Genomic DNA, 19,568 nt, shown 5'->3' on the forward strand with positions numbered 1-19,568 from the left:
TCCTACCATTTACCCTGTACATTCTTCTTTGGTTTGTCCTTCCAAAGTGCAATATCTCACACTTGTCTGCGTTAAATTCCATTTGCCATTTTTCAGCCCATTTTTCTAGTTCGTCCAAATCCTTCTGCAAGCTTTGAAAACCTTCCTCACTGTCCACTACACCTCCAATCTTTGTATCATCAGCAAACTTGCTGATCCAATTGACCACATTATCATCCAGATCATTGATATAGATGACAAACAACAATGGACCCAACACCGATCCCTGCGGCACACCACTAGTCACAGGCCTCCACTCAGAGAAGCAATCCTCCACAACCACTCTCTGGCTTCTTCCATTGAGCCAGTGTCTTATCCAATTTACTACCTCCCCATGTATACCCAGCGACAGAACCTTCCTAACTAACCTCCCATGAGGGACCTTGTCAAAGGCCTTGCTGAAATGTCCTGTCTCATTGGCAGGACAACCTAGCAGAGGTGGTGGCACATTGGTGTGCAGTCTGGAGTCCTCAACATCAACTCCAGACCCCATGAAGTCTCATAGCATCAGGTCAAACAAATTGCATTCAAGAAAAATCTGCAATTAAAAGCTTAACGATGACCGTGAAACCATTGTCGATTGTCATAAAAATCCATTTGGTTCACTAATGTCCTTTAGGGAATTAAATCTGCCATCCTTACCTGGTCTGGCCTACATGTGACTCCAGATCCACAACATTGTGGTTTGAGTCTTAAAATGCCCTCTGAAATGGATTCAGTTCAAGGGCAATTAGGGATGGGCACTGACCAGTGACACTCATGTCCCATGAATAAATTGAAAAAGACACTCGAAATGTGACACCATCAAGGACAAAGCAATGTGCTTGATTTGCACCCTATCCACACATATTCACTCCCTCCACTACTGAAACAGTGACAGTGACTGGTGTGTACCATTTACAAGCTGCACAATAGGAACTCATCATGCTTCCATAGACAACACTTACCATCTGGATGAGGAAGTGGAGGGATGGGTTGGTAAGTTTGCCGATGACACGAAGGTTGGTGGGGTTGTGGATAGTCGGGAGGGATGTCAGAAGTTACAGAGGGACATAGATAGGATGCAAGACTGGGCGGAGAAGTGGCAGATGGACTTCAACCCAGATAAATGCGTAGTGGTCCATTTTGGCAGGTCAAATGGGATGAAGGAGTACAATATAAAGGGAAAGACTCTTAGTACTGTAGAGGATCAGAAGGACCTTGGGGTCCGGGTCCATAGGACTCTAAAATCGGCCCCGCAGGTGGAGGAGGTGGTTAAGAAGGTGTATGGTGTGCTAGCCTTTATCAGTCGAGGGATTGAGTTTAGGAGTCCGGGGATAATGATGCAGCTATATAAGACCGTCGTCAGACCCCACTTGGAGTACTGTGCTCAGTTCTGGTCGCCTCACTATAGGAAGGATGTGGAAAAGATTGAAAGGGTGCAGAGGAGATTTACAAGGATGTTGCCTGGATTGAGTGGCATGCCTTATGAGGATAGGCTGAAGGAGCTCGGTCTTATCTCCTTGGAGAGACGTAGGATGAGAGGCGACCTAATAGAGGTATATAAGATGTTGAGAGGCATAGATCGGGTGGACTCTCAGAGGCTTTTTCCCAGGGTGGAAATGGCTGCTACGAGAGGACACGGGTTTAAGGTGTGATGCGCGATAAATCACATGGGAGGCAGGATGTACCCGGGAAATAAAGGCTTTTATTGCCAACAATAACATAGAACATAGAACATAGAACATTACAGCGCAGAACAGGCCCTTCGGCCCACGATGTTGCACCGACCAGTTAAAAAAAAAAACTGTGACCCTCCAACCTAAACCAATTTCTTTTCGTCCATGAACCTATCTACGGATCTCTTAAACGCCCCCAAACTAGGCGCATTTACTACTGATGCTGGCAGGGCATTCCAATCCCTCACCACCCTCTGGGTAAAGAACCTACCCCTGACATCGGTTCTATAACTACCCCCCCTCAATTTAAAGCCATGCCCCCTCGTGCTGGATTTCTCCATCAGAGGAAAAAGGCTATCACTATCCACCCTATCTAAACCTCTAATCATCTTATATGTTTCAATAAGATCCCCTCTTAGCCGCCGCCTTTCCAGCGAAAACAATCCCAAATCCCTCAGCCTCTCCTCATAGGATCTCCCCTCCATACCAGGCAACATCCTGGTAAACCTCCTCTGCACCCTCTCCAAAGCCTCCACATCCTTCCTGTAATGTGGGGACCAGAACTGCACACAGTACTCCAAGTGCGGCCGCACCAGAGTTGTGTACAGTTGCAACATAACGCTACGACTCCTAAATTCAATCCCCCTACCAATAAACGCCAAGACACCATATGCCTTCTTAACAACCTTATCTACTTGATTCCCAACTTTCAGGGATCTATGCACACATACACCTAGATCCCTCTGCTCCTCCACACTATTCATAGTCCTCCCGTTAGCCCTATACTCAACACATCTGTTATTCCTACCAAAGTGAATTACCTCACACTTCTCCGCATTAAACTCCATCCGCCACCTCTCGGCCCAACTTTGCAACCTGTCTAAGTCTTCCTGCAAACTACGACACCCTTCCTCACTGTCTACCACACCACCGACTTTGGTGTCATCAGCAAATTTGCTAATCCACCCAACTATACCCTCATCCAGATCATTAATAAATATTACAAACAGCAGTGGCCCCAAAACAGATCCCTGAGGTACACCACTTGTAACCGCACTCCATGATGAATATTTACTATCAACCACCACCCTCTGTTTCCTATCCGCTAGCCAATTCCTGATCCAATTTCCTAGATCACCCCCAATCCCATACATCTGCATTTTCTGCAGAAGCCTACCATGGTGAACCTTATCAAACGCCTTACTAAAATCCATATATACCACGTCCACTGCCTTGCCCCCATCCACCTCCTTGGTCACTTTCTCAAAAAACTCAATAAGGTTAGTAAGGCACGACCTACCTGCCACAAAACCATGCTGACTATCACCTATCAATTCATTACTCTCCAAATAACTATAAATCCTATCCCTTATAATTTTTTCCAACATCTTGCCGACAACAGAAGTGAGACTCACCGGTCTATAATTCCCGGGGAAGTCTCTGTTCCCCTTCTTAAACAATGGGACAACATTCGCTAACCTCCAATCTTCTGGTACTATACCAGAGGCCAACGACGACCTGAAGATCAGAGCCAGAGGCTCTGCAATCACTTCTCTTGCCTCCCAGAGAATCCTTGGATAAATCCCATCCGGACCAGGGGATTTATCTATTTTCAGACCCTCCAGAATATCCTGCACATCCTCCTTATCAACTGTAATACTGTCTATTCTACTCCCTTGCAACCCAGTGTCCTCCTCAGCTATATTCATGTCCCCTTGCGTGAACACCGAAGAGAAATATTGGTTCAATGCTTCACCAATCTCCTCCGGTTCCACACATAACTTCCCTCTGCCATCTATAACTGGCCCTAAACTTGCCCTAACCAACCTTCTGTTCTTGACATACCTATAGAACGCCTTAGGATTCTCTTTAACCCTATCCGCCAAAGTCTTCTCATGTCCCCTTTTAGCCCTTCTAAGCTCGCTCTTCAACTCCCTCTTAGCCAATCTAAAGCTTTCTAGTGCACTACCCGAGTGCTCACGTCTCATCCGAACATAAGCCTCCTTTTTCTTTTTAACCAACAAAGAAACTTTTTTGGTGCACCACGGTTCCCTAGCCCTACCAATTCCTCCTTGCCTGACAGGGACATACCTATCACAGACTCGCAGTAGCTGCTCCTTGAAAAAACTCCACATGTCGGACGTTCCCAGTCCCTGTAATCTCCTAGTCCAACCTATGTTTCCTAATTCTCTCCTAATAGCCTCATAATTACCCTTCCCCCAGCTAAAACCACTGGCCCGAGGTTCATGCCTATCCCTTTCCATCACTAAGGTGAACGTAACCGAATTGTGGTCACTATCACCAAAATGCACACCAACTTCCAAGTCTAGCACCTGGTCTGGCTCATTTCCCAGCACCAGATCCAATATAGCCTCACCTCTAGTTGGCCTGTCTACATACTGAGTCAAAAAACCTTCCTGCACGCTTTGAACAAAAACTGACCCCTCTAACGAGCTAGAGCTATAACAATTCCAGTCAATATTAGTCAAGTTAAAATCCCCCATAACAATTGCCCTATTACTTTCACTCCTAAGCAGGATTGACTCCGCAATCCTTTCCTCAACCTCTCTAGAACTTTTAGGAGGTCTATAAAAGACTCCCAACAGGGTGACCTCTCCTCTCCTATTTCTAATCTCCGCCCATACTACCTCAACAGATAAGTCCTCATCAAACCTCCTCTCTGACACTGTGATACAATCTCTGACCAATAATGCTACCCCTCCCCCTCTTCTACCTCCTTCCCTACTTCGACTAAAACATTTGAACCCCGGGACCTGCAGCATCCATTCCTGCCCCTGCTCTATCCATGTCTCTGAAATAGCCACATGTCTCTGAAATAGCCACAACATCGAAGTCCCAGGTACTGATCCACGAAGTCCCAGGTACTGATCCACGCTGCAAGTTCACCCACTTTATTGCGAATACTCCTGGCATTGAAGTATACACATTTCAAACCCTGCTCCACCCCACCTCTGCAATGCCGTGCATTGCAGTCCCCATCCATGCATCCCTCACGGAGCTACTATATACAATATACAATTCCAGACTAAAGGGTCACCAGGCAGAGCAGTGACCTTTATACCTCTCCCGGAAGGCGGAGCCAACTGGGGTGTACCATAGGACTATATTAACAGGTAGAACAGCCCAACCCTAACCCCAACAGTAACATATCTACAGACTCATAGTACTGGCCAAACCATGGCTCAGCACTCCTGGTGGTAACCAACAATGGTTCACCACAAGGTGCTGGGGGGTAGGTACAGGGGAAATGTTAGGGGGAAGTTTTTCACACAGAGGGTGATGGGTGAGTGGAATCAGCTGCCGTTAGTGATGGTGGAGGCCAACTCAGTAGGGTCTTTTAAGAGACTCCTGGATGAGTACATGGGACTTAATAGGATGGAGGGTTATAGGTAGGCCTAAAAGGTAGGGATATATTCGTCACAACTTGTGGGGCCGAAGGGCCTGTTTTGTGCTGTAGTTTTCTATGTTTCTATCTAGAAGGACAAGGGCAGAAGGCTCATCGGAACACCACCACCTGGAAGTTCCCCTCCAAGCAATTCACCATCCTAATTCGGAAATATCTCGCCACTTCTTCACTGTCGCTGGGTTACAATCCTAGAACTCCCTAACAGTACTGTGGGTGTACCTACTCCACATGTACTGCAACTGTTCAAGAAGGCAGCTCACCATCACCTTTTAAAGTGAAATTAGAGATGAGCAATAAATGCTGACCTAGCCAGTAACACCCACATCCCTGAGAGCGTGCCCTGGTTCTAGACACCCAATCCCCAACCAAGGAAACATCCTGCCTTTATCTATCCTGTCCAGCCCTTTAACAATGCTGTAGGTCACCTCTCATTCTTCTGAACTCCAGAGAATACAGGACCACAATCTTCACAATCTTTCCTCATAGGATAATCTTGCCAGTCCCGGGGTTAGTCTGATGAACGTTTATTGCACTTGAGTAAGGAGACCACAGCTGCACGCAATACTCGAGATGTGATCCGTCCAATGCCCTATACAACTGTAGTAAAACCTCTCTCATTCCTGTACTCCAATCTCCTTGCAATAAAGGCTAACTTCCATTTACCTTCCTAATTGCTTGTTCCACCTGCATGTTAGCTTTGTGACTTATGAACAAGAACACCCAGCTCCCTCAGACATCAACATTACCCAGTCTCCCCATTTCAGAATTACTGTGTATTTCTGTTTTTCCTCCCAAAGTGGATGATTTAACAATTTTCCTGTCATATTCCAACTGCCATTTCTGTCTAAACCTCCATGAAGCCTCTTCACATCCTCCTCACAACTGGCATTTCCACCAAGCTCTGATCCTTGCAGCACCCCACGAGTCACAGCTTGCTAAACAAACTTTCCTGCAACCATTTCGCCCAATAATAGATCAACCCAAGAAAGAAAGATGTAAAAGTTGAATGCATGGAAATACTGAGGGTTACAGATCAATTAAAATCTGCAAAAATAAATTGTAAGTAATTAAATGTGACCCTGTATTGAGAGACCATATGCTGCAAGGCATTCTGCACAGGGTCAAAAATAATCATTTAAAAAGAATAATAGAGAATCCGAGATCGCAAAACTACAGAACTCTGGTTTAAAGTGTGCACTAATAGTGCTTTTTTGTTTTAGCACAGTTTGTAAATAGCAGAACTTCCCTGAATAGGACTGTCTGAATTTTCATTTTAGCCCGGGTACTGGTGAAGGAACATAATTCACCCTTTTTATCTGTTTTTTTATGGGAAAATGATTTGGACTGAAGAGGTGTTAATTTGTGACAATTATTATGAATATATTAGGAGTGCTAATAAGGGATAGCTGTATTGAACTTTACAGCGCCGCATATTGTTGGTAAGTGACTGGTGATTGTTCTGTGTTGGCAAAGTTCATAAATAGATTCAGGACAATTTAGTTTTTAAAATGTGGGGATCTGCTGCAATTTCTAATTCTAGGGTGGATTTGCCTTTTTAAAAACTATTTATTTACTAAACACCCTTTTTCTTGTTTTTCAAGTTCCCCTTTTAAAAATGGAGTCAACACTGCCAGTCGTTTGTGCAAGGCTGCCGCATTGTATTCCTTTCGGTGTGTAGCGAAGGAAATGGACAGACAAGATTTACTCGACCTGTCAACTGGTCATGAAGCCAAGGTAAACAGAGTTTTCCATATGTACAAGGAAATGTCCACGCAGGAGCTCTTTATATTTAAATATTTAAACAGTGAGCGAGTACTAAGTAAAGTCTATGTTTGAAATGAAGGAACTAAAATAGATGGAATTGAGTGAAGGAATCCCATGGAACCCACCTGTCACAATGCAAAACCATCATCATTGGCTGAAATTTTATGTTTGACGTGTAATTGTTTGGACTGTAAAATCTTTGATCAAATTTTTAGTGGGTCATCTCGAACATCTTATAACTGATCTTGTAAAATGCTTTTTGGCCTATTGACTCCATAAAATGACTGGCTTGTACCATTATATTGCTTGTATTTCCCACAGCAATCTAAGTGACACTGAGAATGCTTACATTAGTGCACTGATACTTTATTCATGTCCTCCGTTTCCCCACAGCCAAATCTTTGCTTTTTTTCAGGTCCATTTATTCTTTTGTAAAGCATGGATCTGCTTTCTATATTCTTGCTGGAAAATAGTGTTGAAATTAAATTTGCATTGATCATTACTTGAATTTCCAATGTCTGTACTGTCTGCCAGTGATGGAAAGATCTCAAACTTTTTGTGGCAACAACGGCAGTAAAGCAAAAGAATTGCAGCCATCGGGGACTTCCTACAAGGAAAGTAGTTTTCATTCGGTCGACAGAATTTTGATTTGATTTATTATTGTCACATTTATTGGTATCCAGTGAAAAGTATTGTTTCTTGCGCACTATACAGACAAAGCATACCGTTCATAGAGAGGGAAAGGAGAGAATGCAGAATGTAGTGTTAAATCATAACTAGGATGTAGAGAAAGATCAACTTAATGCAAGGTAGGTCCATTCAAAAGTCCGATGGCAGCAGGGAACAAGCTGTTCTTGAGTCGATTGGTACTTGACCTCAGAACCTTGTATCTTTTTCTCGACGGAAGAAGGTAGAAGAGGGAATGTCCGGGGTGCTTGGGGTCCTTAATTATGCTGCTTTGCCGAACCAGCGGGAAGTGTAGACAGAGTCAACGGATTGAGTGATGGATTGGGCTACATTCATGACCTTTTGTAGTTTCTTGCAGTCTTGGGCAGAGCAGGAGCCATACCAAGCTGTGATACAACCAGAAATAATGCTTTCTATGGTGCATCTGTAAAAGTTGGTGAGAGTCGTAGCTGACATGTCAAATTTCCTTAGTCTTCTGAGAAAGTAGAGGTGTTGGTGGGCTTTCTTAACTAGAGTGTCTTATACACTTGAGTTAAAAATGTTGGCTGGAATTCTCTGATGTGGAGATGCCGGCGTTGGACTGGGGTAAACACAGTAAGAAGTCTCACAACACCAGGTTAAAGTCCAACAGGTGTATTTGGTAGCAAAAGCCACTAGCTTCCGGAGCGCTGCCCGAAGGACTTCTTACTGGAATTCTCCGACCATTCAGGCCGGCAGGATTCTCTGGTCCTGCCGACAACACACCCCCTCCTGCGGATTTCCCAGCAATGTGGTGTAACATCAATGGGAAATGCCACTGACAGCAGTGGGACCAGAGAATCCTGCCGCCAGTGAACGGCGCACCATCTCCTGCCATCGAGAAACATGTGGCTGAGAAGCCAGAGTCCTGCCCATTGTTAATTTCACATCAGTTTCATTTAAAGCTTTGCTTAAGCTTTCAAAATCTATGAACACAGGTGTTGCAAGAGGAGCCAGAAACCTCGCAGGATGTGGTTTTCTGAGACTTTTAGCCAGAAATAACAGTGATCCTACTGAAAACGATGAATAGGTAGTGTTGAATGTCTGTGACATTTATTTACAGGTGCAGAGAGGCTGGGTGCATTGGCACCTGTAAAAGCCAGCTGTGCATCGCTGGCCTACACAATCATCAATTTAGGTTTGTATTCTGGGAGTAATAATTTAACAACTACACATGCACTTTTGTTTCACTGGTTCTGGAGAGACGTCTTGCCAGTGTGAACAGGATGGTCAGTGGCAGGTGGGCTGTTTTCAGGTGTTGAGGCCTCAAAAACCTTAGAACCTCTTCTTTGTGTAAACTTGAAATAATTTTGCTGCAGCCAGCAGAAGAATCTTTATCAGAGCGCTGATCTTGTTATTGCTTGTCTGATTTGGTGATTAAAGATTTCAGGAAATTATCTACGCATTTCTTTATTTTCAAAGTGACCTCTAATGATTGCCTCCATAACCATTTTAGATGAATGCCAAAAGCTATCAAGAAGCCAAGGGAATCCTGAATTATCATTTCATTTCCACTGGAGCAGGGCCGTGGCCACAGAAACGACTTGTTGACAACTTCAGCAAATGAGTCTCACTGCAACGCAAAAGCAATATTTCACTGATTTTTTTTGACTTTTGAATAGAGGTAATTTTCCTTTTGCTTGTAAAAGCATGTTTGTTTGAAATTATTGTCAAGTATGTTTTTTGTTCTAAAGGACATCCAGACAAAGTGCTTTCTGGTGTAATGTTGAGGTCCAATTTCAGGCCCGTTTATAGAATGAATAAAATCAGTGTTGTACTTCATTCAAATAAAAAATATTGCAATATGGTCCACACATTGTGCTAGAACGAGTATTGTTTAATATGGAAAGTAAATGCTGTTTTTCCACACCTTCCTCCAGCAGATTAGTTTAAATCCGAACAAGAATATCAGCTGCTCTCCTGAGTGAGGATATCAGTCCAATCTCTGAAGTGAAGCCCACTACTCTGTCCTAGCAAGAACACAGGAATAGAGCACTTAGACCGTGTGATATTGAGTGAAATCATGACTCAACTATACATGCTCACCTTTTGCCCCATATTCCTTCATACCTTGGGTTACGTAAATCTATTAATCTTGCATTTAAAATTAAGCGTTCACACATCACCTACATTCTGTAGCAGAGAATGCCGAACCTTTCCCACCTTGGTGTGCACATGTGCTTCCTAACTTCAATCCCGAAGCACCTGCCTCAAGATTTTAGGTCATGTTCTCTGGTCTTGTAGATGGAGGAGGAAGGGCTACTACTCTCTCAGCATTCACTTGATTAATGACCACACTGAGAGCTTCCTCCATGCATGTGCTTGCTTTCCTGGTAACTACCTCCAGACTCCTTCATCCTCCGCTAGTCCAGGCTGCCTCAGATCTTCACTCCACTCCTAGGGGACGAGGGATAATCCTTGAAGAGATAGCTCCTGACCTATCTGGGAGCCCCAGACAAGGGCACAGAGGTGATACAACCAATGCCATAGTCGGACAATCATTGATCAGGCCATTGTGCTTCGGAATATGGAGTTCTGATACTTGGACCAGTCAGATGATGCCCTGCAATACCCACTTGAAAAAGTTTTGGTCGACTTTGAGGACAATGATGCTCTGGAAGAAGACAGCTCCTCAGGACAGGAGCAGAAGGTAAGAGGAGGAAGTGGAAACGGAGTGAGAAGAAGCTGAACAGAGAGGTGCCCCTTTTGCATGATGAGGTGGTTTCCTGCCACCTCCCAGGAAGGTGACCCACCTCCTCTCCCTCGCAGACTTCATTATTAGATCTAGATCATCATTGATGAAGCAAGGGGCTGCCCTGCCCCAGTGGCCAGGCCTCCAACTCCTCTGGAGTCTAAATGAGTGCCACCTTCATCCAATCTGTTCTCAGACCCACTGGCCTGAATTAGAGAGGAAACCCGTCCCTGCATAAATTAATGCTTCCCCACGTAAAACTCTTAGGCCACAATCTCAGTCGCCCAAAAACAGGCTCGAATTTCTACTGTTTTTCAGACTCATTTGGCACTTAGAATGTTTTTAGTTCTCTGGGCCGATGCCCTTTGTTTTAATCAGTTTCCCACAGAGGTGGGTTTCTGACCCAAAAATAGACCTGGCAGCTGTTTCCCACCCTCATAATGAAATTTCAATCCAAAATCAATAATTTGCCCTCAATGCCATGAACTTCAATTGTAATGAATAGTCCCCTGTGAGGGACATTATCAAATACCTTCTGGAAGTTCCTATGAATGATGTCAATCAGCATTTCCTGATCTAATGCTTTCATCACCTCTTCAAAATATTCAGTCAGGTTCATCAACCATGACCTTCCATCTTTCTGACCAGCTGAATGCTTTTCATGGGCCAGAACTTTCTGGCTGTTCACACAAGCGGGATCTTCTGGTCCCGCCAACAGTGCACCCCTGCCACAGGTTTCACGGCGATTCGGGTGCATTCAATGAGAAACCCTGTTGATAACGATGGGTCCAGAAGATCCTGCTGCCAGCCAATGGCGGGCCACCTCCACCACCGCGAGACACTGGGCGGAGTGCGTGGTCAATCCTGCTCATGGTTTTCAGTCCCCTTCTCTTGTTTATAGATTCTAGGGACCGATTTTTCTGGTACTGATTGGATCCAAATGTAGGCGGGGACCAGAAAAAAAAGGCAGTCAGAAAATGTCAGTCGAGCAGGGTGCCTGAAACCTCCGTTTCAGCCATCGGTCATTCTCAGAAGGACAGAGTGAGTGCTGGCCCTAGAACCTGCCCTCTACAATTAACAAGGCAAATGACAGCATTGTGGGTTCATTGAGAGCCTGTCCCAGGAACGTTTTGTTATTTCCATGGAGATGGCTGGACCTTAGTGGCGGTTAAGTTTTTTTTCGTTGACGGAATTTGGGTATCACTGGCTAAGCCAGCATTTATTACCTTATTTATGAGCTTCTTGAATCACCACAGACCTTCTGGTGTACGCACACCCACAATGCCATTAGGGAGGGAGTCCCAGGATTGTGATCCAGTGACAGTGAAGGAACAGTGATATATTTCCAAGTCAGGACAGTGCGAGGCTTGGGGAGGAACTTCCAGGTGGTGGTGTTCCCCTGTGTCTGCTGCCCTTGTCCCTCTAAATGGTAGAGGTCATGGGTTTGGAAGGAGCCTTGGTGAGTTGCTGCAGTGCATCTTGTAAATGGTGCTGCTGCCACCGTGCATTGGTGGTGGAAGGAGTTAATGTTTAAAGCAGGTTTTACACCAGCTGCATGGAGAAATGAACTATGAATCAGCAGTGCGAAGGATTGAAATGGTAAATAAAATAGTTTTGCCTGCTTTAGAGTATGTTTCACATTATTGAATGGGTAGCCTAGAATGATAACTATGTCTAAATGTTTAATATTTTCCCATTGCTTTTATGCATTCAGTCTAGACATACGTTGCAATAGCAGTTCTGAAGTCTGTTTATTTCTTGGGGAATTTTATGGTCTCTTGGCTGCAAGTTTGATGAACAGTTCAAGAGAAGAGAGTTTGAGTTCTGCTTAAAAAAGTGAATAATGGGTGAGGGGGTAAAGGGAAGGTGATTGGCACTTAAAGTGGTCAGAAGGTTTAATGCAGATAGGTGAGAGAGCCAAATGTTTTTGGGGAAGGACAGGGACCTTTTAATCTGCTCACTCAGGACTGCCACCTTGGGCTGAGTTCAATCTCCAGGCTACTTAGGGCCAGGACCCTGGAAAATTCCGTTTACTGACAGTATTGAAATGGAGGCAGAATCACAAAGCAGAATTAGTCCCGTCTCTCGATTCCCAGCTGTGACACTAAAATTTGGCCCTTGTCATTTCCTGACAAATGTTTCCTATACTTTCATGGTTTCTCTATTTCATCTTAAATGACAGTGACCTAATGGAACAATTCCTGCATTGAGGAACTTTGAAATCATAGGGCATATCTAATTTTCTCCCTTTTAAAACATTATGAAAACTATCTAGTTCTGGTGATAAGTCACTCATGAGTGACTTTCTTTTATTACTTTTAATTTGCTTACCATCCTTGATACAATATTTCTTAGCTTGTCCATTTGCCACCTACCTTCTCCCCTTTTTGCAGCACGGTGGCACAGTGGGGGCACTGCTGCCTCACAGCGCCAGGGACCCGAGTTCAATTCCCGGCTTGGGTCACTGTCTGTGTGGATTCTGCATGTTCTCCCCATGTCTGGTGGGTTTCCTCCAGGTCCTCTGGTTTCCTCCCACAGCGCTGGTTAGGTGCATTGGCCATGCTAAAATCTCCCTCAATGTACCTGACTAGGTGCCGGAGTGTGGCAACTAGGGTATTTTCACAGTAACCTAACTGCAGTGTTAATGTAAGTCTACTTGTGACACTAATAAGAACAAAGAATAATACAGCACAGGAACAGGCCCTTCAGCCCTCACAGCCTGCACCGACCATGTGTTCCTAACGAGACCATCCGTTTGTATCCCTCTATTCCCAGTCTGTTCATGTGGCTATCTAGATAAGTCTTAAATGATCCTAGCGTGTCTGCCTCAGCCACCTTGCTTGGTAGTGCATTCCAGGCCCCCACCACCCTTTGTGTAAAATACGTCCCCCGCATATCCATATTGAACCTTGCCCCCCCTTACCTTGAACTTGTGACCCCTTGTGTTTGTCATTTCTGACCTGGGAAAAAGCTTCCAACTGTTCACCCTATCTATGCCCTTCATAATTTTAGAAACTTCTATTAGGTCGCCCCTCAACCTCCGTCTTACCAGGGAGAACAACCCTAGTTTACTCAATCTCTCCTCATAGCTAATACCCTCCATACCAGGCAACATCCTGGTAAACCTTTTCTGCACTCTCTCCAAAGCCTCCACGTCCTTCTGGTAGTGTGGCGACCAGAACTGGATGCAGTATTCCAAATGTGGCCTAACCAACGTTCTATATAACTGCAACATCATATGCCAACTTTTATACTCTATGCCCCGTCCAATAAAGGCAAGCATGCCATATGTCTTCTTCACCACCTTTTCCACCTGTGCTGCCACCTTTAAGGATCTGTGGACTTGCACACCCAGATCCCTCTGTGTGTCTATACTCCTGATGGTTCTGCCATTTATTGTATAGCTCCCCCCTGCATTAGATCTACCAAAATGCATCACTTCGCATTTATCTGGATTAAATTCCATCTGCCATTTCTCCGCCCAGTTTTCCAGCCTATCTATATCCTGCTGTATTCTCTGGCAATGTTCATCACTATCTGCAACTCCAGCAATCTTTGTGTCGTCCGCAAACTTACTAATCAGACCAGCTACATCTTCTTCCAAATCATTTATATAAATCACAAACAGCAGAGGTCCCAGTACAGAGCCCTGCGGAACACCACTAGTCACAGACCTCCAACCGGAAAAAGACCCCTCCACTGCCACCCTCTGTCTTCTATGGCAACTTTTGCATATTGCACTCACCTGAAGAAGGGGCTTGGAGCTCCGAAAGCTTGTGTGGCTTTTGTTACCAAATAAACCTGTTGGACTTTAACCTGGTGTTGTTAAACTTCTTACTGTGTTTAGCCCAGTCCAACGCCGGCATCTCCACATCATGACTTCTATGGCCAAGCCAGTTCTGTACCCATCTAGCTAGTTCACCTTTGATCCCGTGAGATTTAACCTTTTGCACCAGCCTGCCATGAGGGACCTTGTCAAATGCTTTACTAAAATCCATATAGATGACATCCACGGCCCTTCCCTCATCAATCATTTTTGTCAGCTCCTCAAACAACTCAACCAAATTTGTGAGGCATGACCTCCCTCGTACAAAACCATGCTGTCTATCGCTAATGAGATTATTCAGTTCTAAATGTGTATACATCCTGTCTCTAAGAATCTTCTCCAACAATTTCCCTACCACAGACGTCAAGCTCACTGTCCTATAATTACCCAGGTTATCCTTGCTACTCTTCTTAAATAACGGGACCACATTTGCTATCCTCCAATCCTCTGCGACCTCACCTGTGTCCAATGAAGAAACAAAGATTTCTGTTAGAGGCCCAGCAATTTCAATAAATAAAACTAAAAAACACTTCCATCTGTTACCTTTTGCTGTTTTTCTTCCCCCCGCTTTGTCAGTGTGCTTTCTTTTCTTTTACATTCTTGTATGTCTTTTCTTTGGTATGCCAGAAGCCGAAACATGAAACAAAGTACATGACACATGCCATAACTCTCAAACACAGTGTTAGCTCTCTGGGTTGATGTCCTATGTCTGCAGACCAGACAGCAGCTAGGTGCCAAGCTACATTTCCAAGGTGACTATACATCAACCTTTTGCACTTGCTGCCTATCGATCAGAAGGCCCTGAAAGTTTCTGCCCTGCAATATCATAATTAAACAGATTAAGTAGCTGGGTTTGAATGAGCCATGAAGTTTAAAATGAGCCGTGAAGCTTCACAGTGGAGGCAGTGCTGTGTAATTACTAGTATAGGACAAGGCTGGGTATTTCTGCAGTGAGTGACTTGGCCTCCTGCTTCCCCGAAGCCTCGCCATCACCTGCGAGACATTAGGTGGTGAATAGTCTCCGAATTGCCTGGATGGATGCAGCTGCAATGATGCTGAACACCATCAGGGCAAAGTAGGCTCTATGATTGGGAGCCCAATCACAAATCTTGCACATGGGAGGCTGCAGAATGCAATGCAGCAACTCTCCAAGACTTCAACAACACCTCTGGGCACTTAGAGGGCAAAGTAGGCACATAAAAACAGTGTTTTTATTACCCGTAAAAACATGGAGTCTTTCTCCTTCAAGTCATGTGCCCCCCCCGACTCTGTCATATACCTTCATCATAGAATCCCTACAGGTAGAGAAGGAGGCCATTTGGCCCATCGTGTCTGTACCGACCACAATCCCATCCAGACCCTATTCCCGTAACCCCACGCATTTACCCTGCTAATCCCCCTGACACTAGGGTAAATTTAGCATGGCCAATCCATCTAACCCGCCCATCTTTGGACTGTGGGAGGAAACCCATGCAGACACAGAGAGAAAGTGCAAACTCCACACAGTGACCCGAGGCCGGAATTGAACCTGGGTCCCTGGCGCTCTGAGATAGTAGTGCTAACCACTGTGCCACTCATTGTTGGATCAAAATGCTGGAACACCCCACCCAAAACTATTGGGAACACTTTGATCCTGCAACAGTTCAAGAAGGACCACTACCATCTTCTCAAGGCTAACCAGGGATTGGCAGTAAGTGTTAACTCTACCAGTGCCAATCGCTGCCTAAGACTGAAGTTATTAAAAAATAACAAGCGCGTTGTGTCCAAGTTGTTTGTCTTTCTGTAACCTGCAGTTAGAACATTTGAAACAATAACATACATCTATTTTTCTAATTACAATGATTTAGCTGTACCCTCCTAATATTCATATTTTCTATTGAATGCCACAGAATATTCTAATAGCAAAAAAAGCAAGTTACATTTTGATACGACAGTTCAACAGAAATTGGTTAAAAATGGTCCACTCACCCCAAGCACAGGTTCAAGACTGAGCCATATTTAAAGTGTACAGTAAGGTATATGAAACCGCAGACCCATTGGAACAATTCATGATTTATTCAGTAATTAAGGATGAACTATTTATTATTCATTGAAGGGGGCAGAACAGATGCTGAGTGAGTGCATTCCAATGTCTGACATGCAGAAAAAGCCAAAGGTTTTTCTACCACTATTTGTAAGGTTGCATCAAACTCAGTTTATAAATGTTATTTATCATTGTGGCCAGCCGAATATGTAACTCCTCCAGTAGACATATACAGAGTCATAAATGGATATGCCCATTCTCAGTAGGAAGGGGCTCCAATGATAGGCTGAGTTCAGCTGAGCTGAGGGTAAAGGGGAGCAGCTGGACACCTGTCCACAGGTCAGTAAGCACTCCGACAAGTATGTGATCAAACCCGGCTACGTCACTCTGCACAAAGAAACGTCTCAAATTAAGAGTTATAACTTGATGTACCGGTCATCTTCAGAGTCATGTGTGTACCTACATGGATTGCAGCAGTCCAAGAAGGCAGCTCACCACCACCACCTTCTCAAGGGCAATTAGGTACAGGCAATAAAGGCTGGACTAGCCAACAACACTCACATTCCATGAATGAATAAAAAAAACTGCTATCCCTCTCATTACCTGTGGTAGTATCCTGTTGATCCCTTAACATTCTTCGTGCTATCACATCCTTTTCTACCATTGTTTTATGTTCCTTGATAATTTAATTCGATAGTTCCTCTTGCCTTCCTCATTGTTTTTGTTTAATTATCTCCAAATCTCTTTATCATATACTTCTCTGCCGTCTTTGTAGTTCATAGATTCCTTTTTCTCAACATTAGTTTGTAAGTTTCAGGGCAATCCTCCATATTTTAAAAGGACTCAGGAGAAACCTGACAGTTTAAAAGTGGCCAACTCTGGCTGCTGGCTGATAAAAACCTCCCAGAAGGCTCGGCAGGACAAACATAATCTGCCTGTGGACTGTGCTAAGAAAAAGGTGTGAGCCCCCTGAATATGCAAGTGGCCAGAAAGACAGACACACCAGTGATCTAATCATCAGAAGGACAAAGGGAGATGGAGACCAGCAGACGGACAGTAAACAGACCAACAGGGAGTCAATGGCCACAGAAATCGGCCCATCCACAGAAGACAAGAAGACCCATCCCACTAATGGGATACCGTTCAGGAAGCTCCGGAGGAGCATTAAGAAGACATTAAAATAACGACCCACGGGGGTCAAGGCAGTTCCAGCCTTTTTGTATTTGGATTTGACTCAATTAAAATCGAGACTGTCGGTGATCGGAAGCCCGTTGGCCTTGAAAATCACCTACGGAGGCAGGGAAGTTGGTTGTTAAATTGGGCTGAAGTTAAGATCAGGGGAGGCAGACAAGCCAGACGGAGCTCTTCCAGAATCGCAAGCTGATGTGCAGAGGTGAAGACCAACAGCAGCCCAGTTTCGAACCTGCACTAAGACATTCGAGCCCACCACAAAGGAACCCCTTTAGAATTGTGAGTATCCCAGCCAACCTTGTGAAGCTCCCGAGGATAGGATAGAGGTTGAGGCAAGAGGCAAGGGGGGATGATGTATTGTAATTTTAAAGTTCAGTAATCTTGTTTTGAACTGTGTAAAGTAAGATTTTACGTTGTACCCGTTAGCATCTCTCCCATAGTGATAGTATAAAGTATAAGTTTTATTCATGTGTGGTGGGGTATTGGAGAGGTTGATTTTATTGTTAAATAAATCACTGTAAATTTTGAAACTCGTTTGGCGTCCGTCTTGCCTCTTGTTCTCTCATCAGCGCACTCTGGCGAGGTCACAGTTTCAATATCCCTTACCATAAATCCGGAGTCTAGAACCGAGGGTGATCTGAGCGATTCGAACCCGCTCACTCCAGGGAGACTGCTGGTCAGGAGATAAAAAGGACAGAGTCTCTCTGTTCCCTCTCTTGGAGACCCACTCAAGTGGAGTGGGTGCAGGGTGGCCGTTGTCCCACCGACAAGGGAGAGAATCACTCAGGCCTTGGTGGCGGTTTTGGGATGGCTGTGTGATGTAAGTATCAGGTTACCGGTCAGGTATAAACGGTGAGCCTGGTTCAGCGCTCTCTCCTGCGGAGTTACCCCAGTGCAGCATTCCCCGGCCTTTGAAATTTCAAGGCCTGTAAGAGAGAGACACTCGCAGCTATCGGCAGACACCCCCCCTAAATACCGGCCTGTAAGTGGAGTAAAGAGAAAGATCCCGCTACAAGTTGTTTCCTTATGTCTTAATTCACCCATGGACCCCAACAAATGTTTAGTTTGTTCTTTTTTTAAGTGGGATATATTTTCCCTTGCACTGTGTTGAATGCTGGTTTAAAAGATTCTAGGATTGATTAATATCATTTGTCAACATGTTGCCCATTTTATTTTAGCCAAGGTCTGTTCTTAGCCCCTCCAAAATCAGCTTCTCTCCAATCTATTTTGTTTTCATCATACTTATGTTCTTCTCCCTCATGATTTTAAAACTTGTTATGGTTACTACTGCCTAGATGTTCCCATACTTCTCATATCTGCTCTGGTTCATTCCCCCATTATCTGATCCAAAAGTAAGCGGGCAGCACGGTAGCACAGTGGTTAGCACTGCTGCTTCACAGCTCCAGGGACCTGGGTTTGATTCCCGGCTTGGGTCACTGTCTGTGTAGAGTTTGCACATTCTCCTCGTGTCTGTGTGGGTTTTCTCCGGGTGCCCCGATTTCCTCCCACAGTCCAAAGATGTGCAGGTTAAGTTGATTGGCTATGCTAAAAATTGCCCTTAGTGTCCTGAGATGTATAGGTTAGAGGGATTAGTGGGTAAATATGTAGGGATATGGGGGTAGGGCCTGGGTGGGATTGTGGTCGGTGAAGACTTGATGGGCCAACTGGCCTCTTTCTGCACTGTAGGGTTTCTATAATTCTATAAGTCTCATAACACCAGATTAAAGTCCAACAGATTTCTTTGGAATCACAAGCTTTCTGAGTGCTGCTCCTTCCTTCACTCACCTGAGTGTTGTGAGACTTCTTACTGTGCCTACCCCAGTCCAACGTCGGCATCTCCACATCTGATCCAATAGCAAAGTTTCCCTTGTTGAGCTTTGTGCTTGATGACTGGGCTCTAATGCCCTTCCCGCATGGTGTGTTTGCAGACAGGGGGACATTTGATCGAGCGGGAGGGTTGAGGCCCCACCTCTGCCCTGATCAACTTTGTGGTGGGAAGTCTCATGGGCAACCTACCCACCCTGATGCCAACTGAGGCCCTTAAATGGGCAGTTAATGCCTACTCTAGGTCTCATCCTGCTACCACCGGTATTCACCCAGTGGCAGGCAGGGAATTCACCATTCTGGAAACTCAGAAAGCAAACCTTGTTGTGGTTGTTTTTGCACTTCCAGAAGGATGTTTTGTTCAATGGCACTCTGAGGGACCCAGTGTCAGAAGGGGGGGGGGGGGGGGGGGGGGGGAG

The 19,568-nt window shown here is 44.9% G+C and overlaps 1 protein-coding gene across 2 annotated transcripts in view; it reads left to right on the forward strand.

Moving 5' to 3' along the window:
- The window catches only part of LOC144511066 (adenosine deaminase domain-containing protein 1-like), a 61,733-nt gene extending 52,271 nt beyond the window's left edge, over positions 1-9,462 (forward strand). The window contains exons 5-7 of one of the 2 annotated variants that reach the window (XM_078241038.1): positions 6,726-6,858; positions 8,657-8,731; positions 9,050-9,113. In XM_078241038.1, the coding sequence (XP_078097164.1) occupies positions 6,726-6,858; positions 8,657-8,689 (166 nt within the window). In that variant the 3' untranslated portion in view covers positions 8,690-8,731; positions 9,050-9,113. Of the gene's footprint in view, positions 1-6,725; positions 6,859-8,656; positions 8,732-9,049 lie in introns of both variants that reach the window. The other variant, XM_078241036.1, reaches the window with a different exon arrangement.
- The last annotated feature ends 10,106 nt before the right edge of the window (positions 9,463-19,568 follow it).

Source organism: Mustelus asterias, chromosome 24 (genome assembly GCF_964213995.1).
Source record: "Mustelus asterias chromosome 24, sMusAst1.hap1.1, whole genome shotgun sequence".
Classification (NCBI taxonomy): domain Eukaryota; kingdom Metazoa; phylum Chordata; class Chondrichthyes; order Carcharhiniformes; family Triakidae; genus Mustelus; species Mustelus asterias.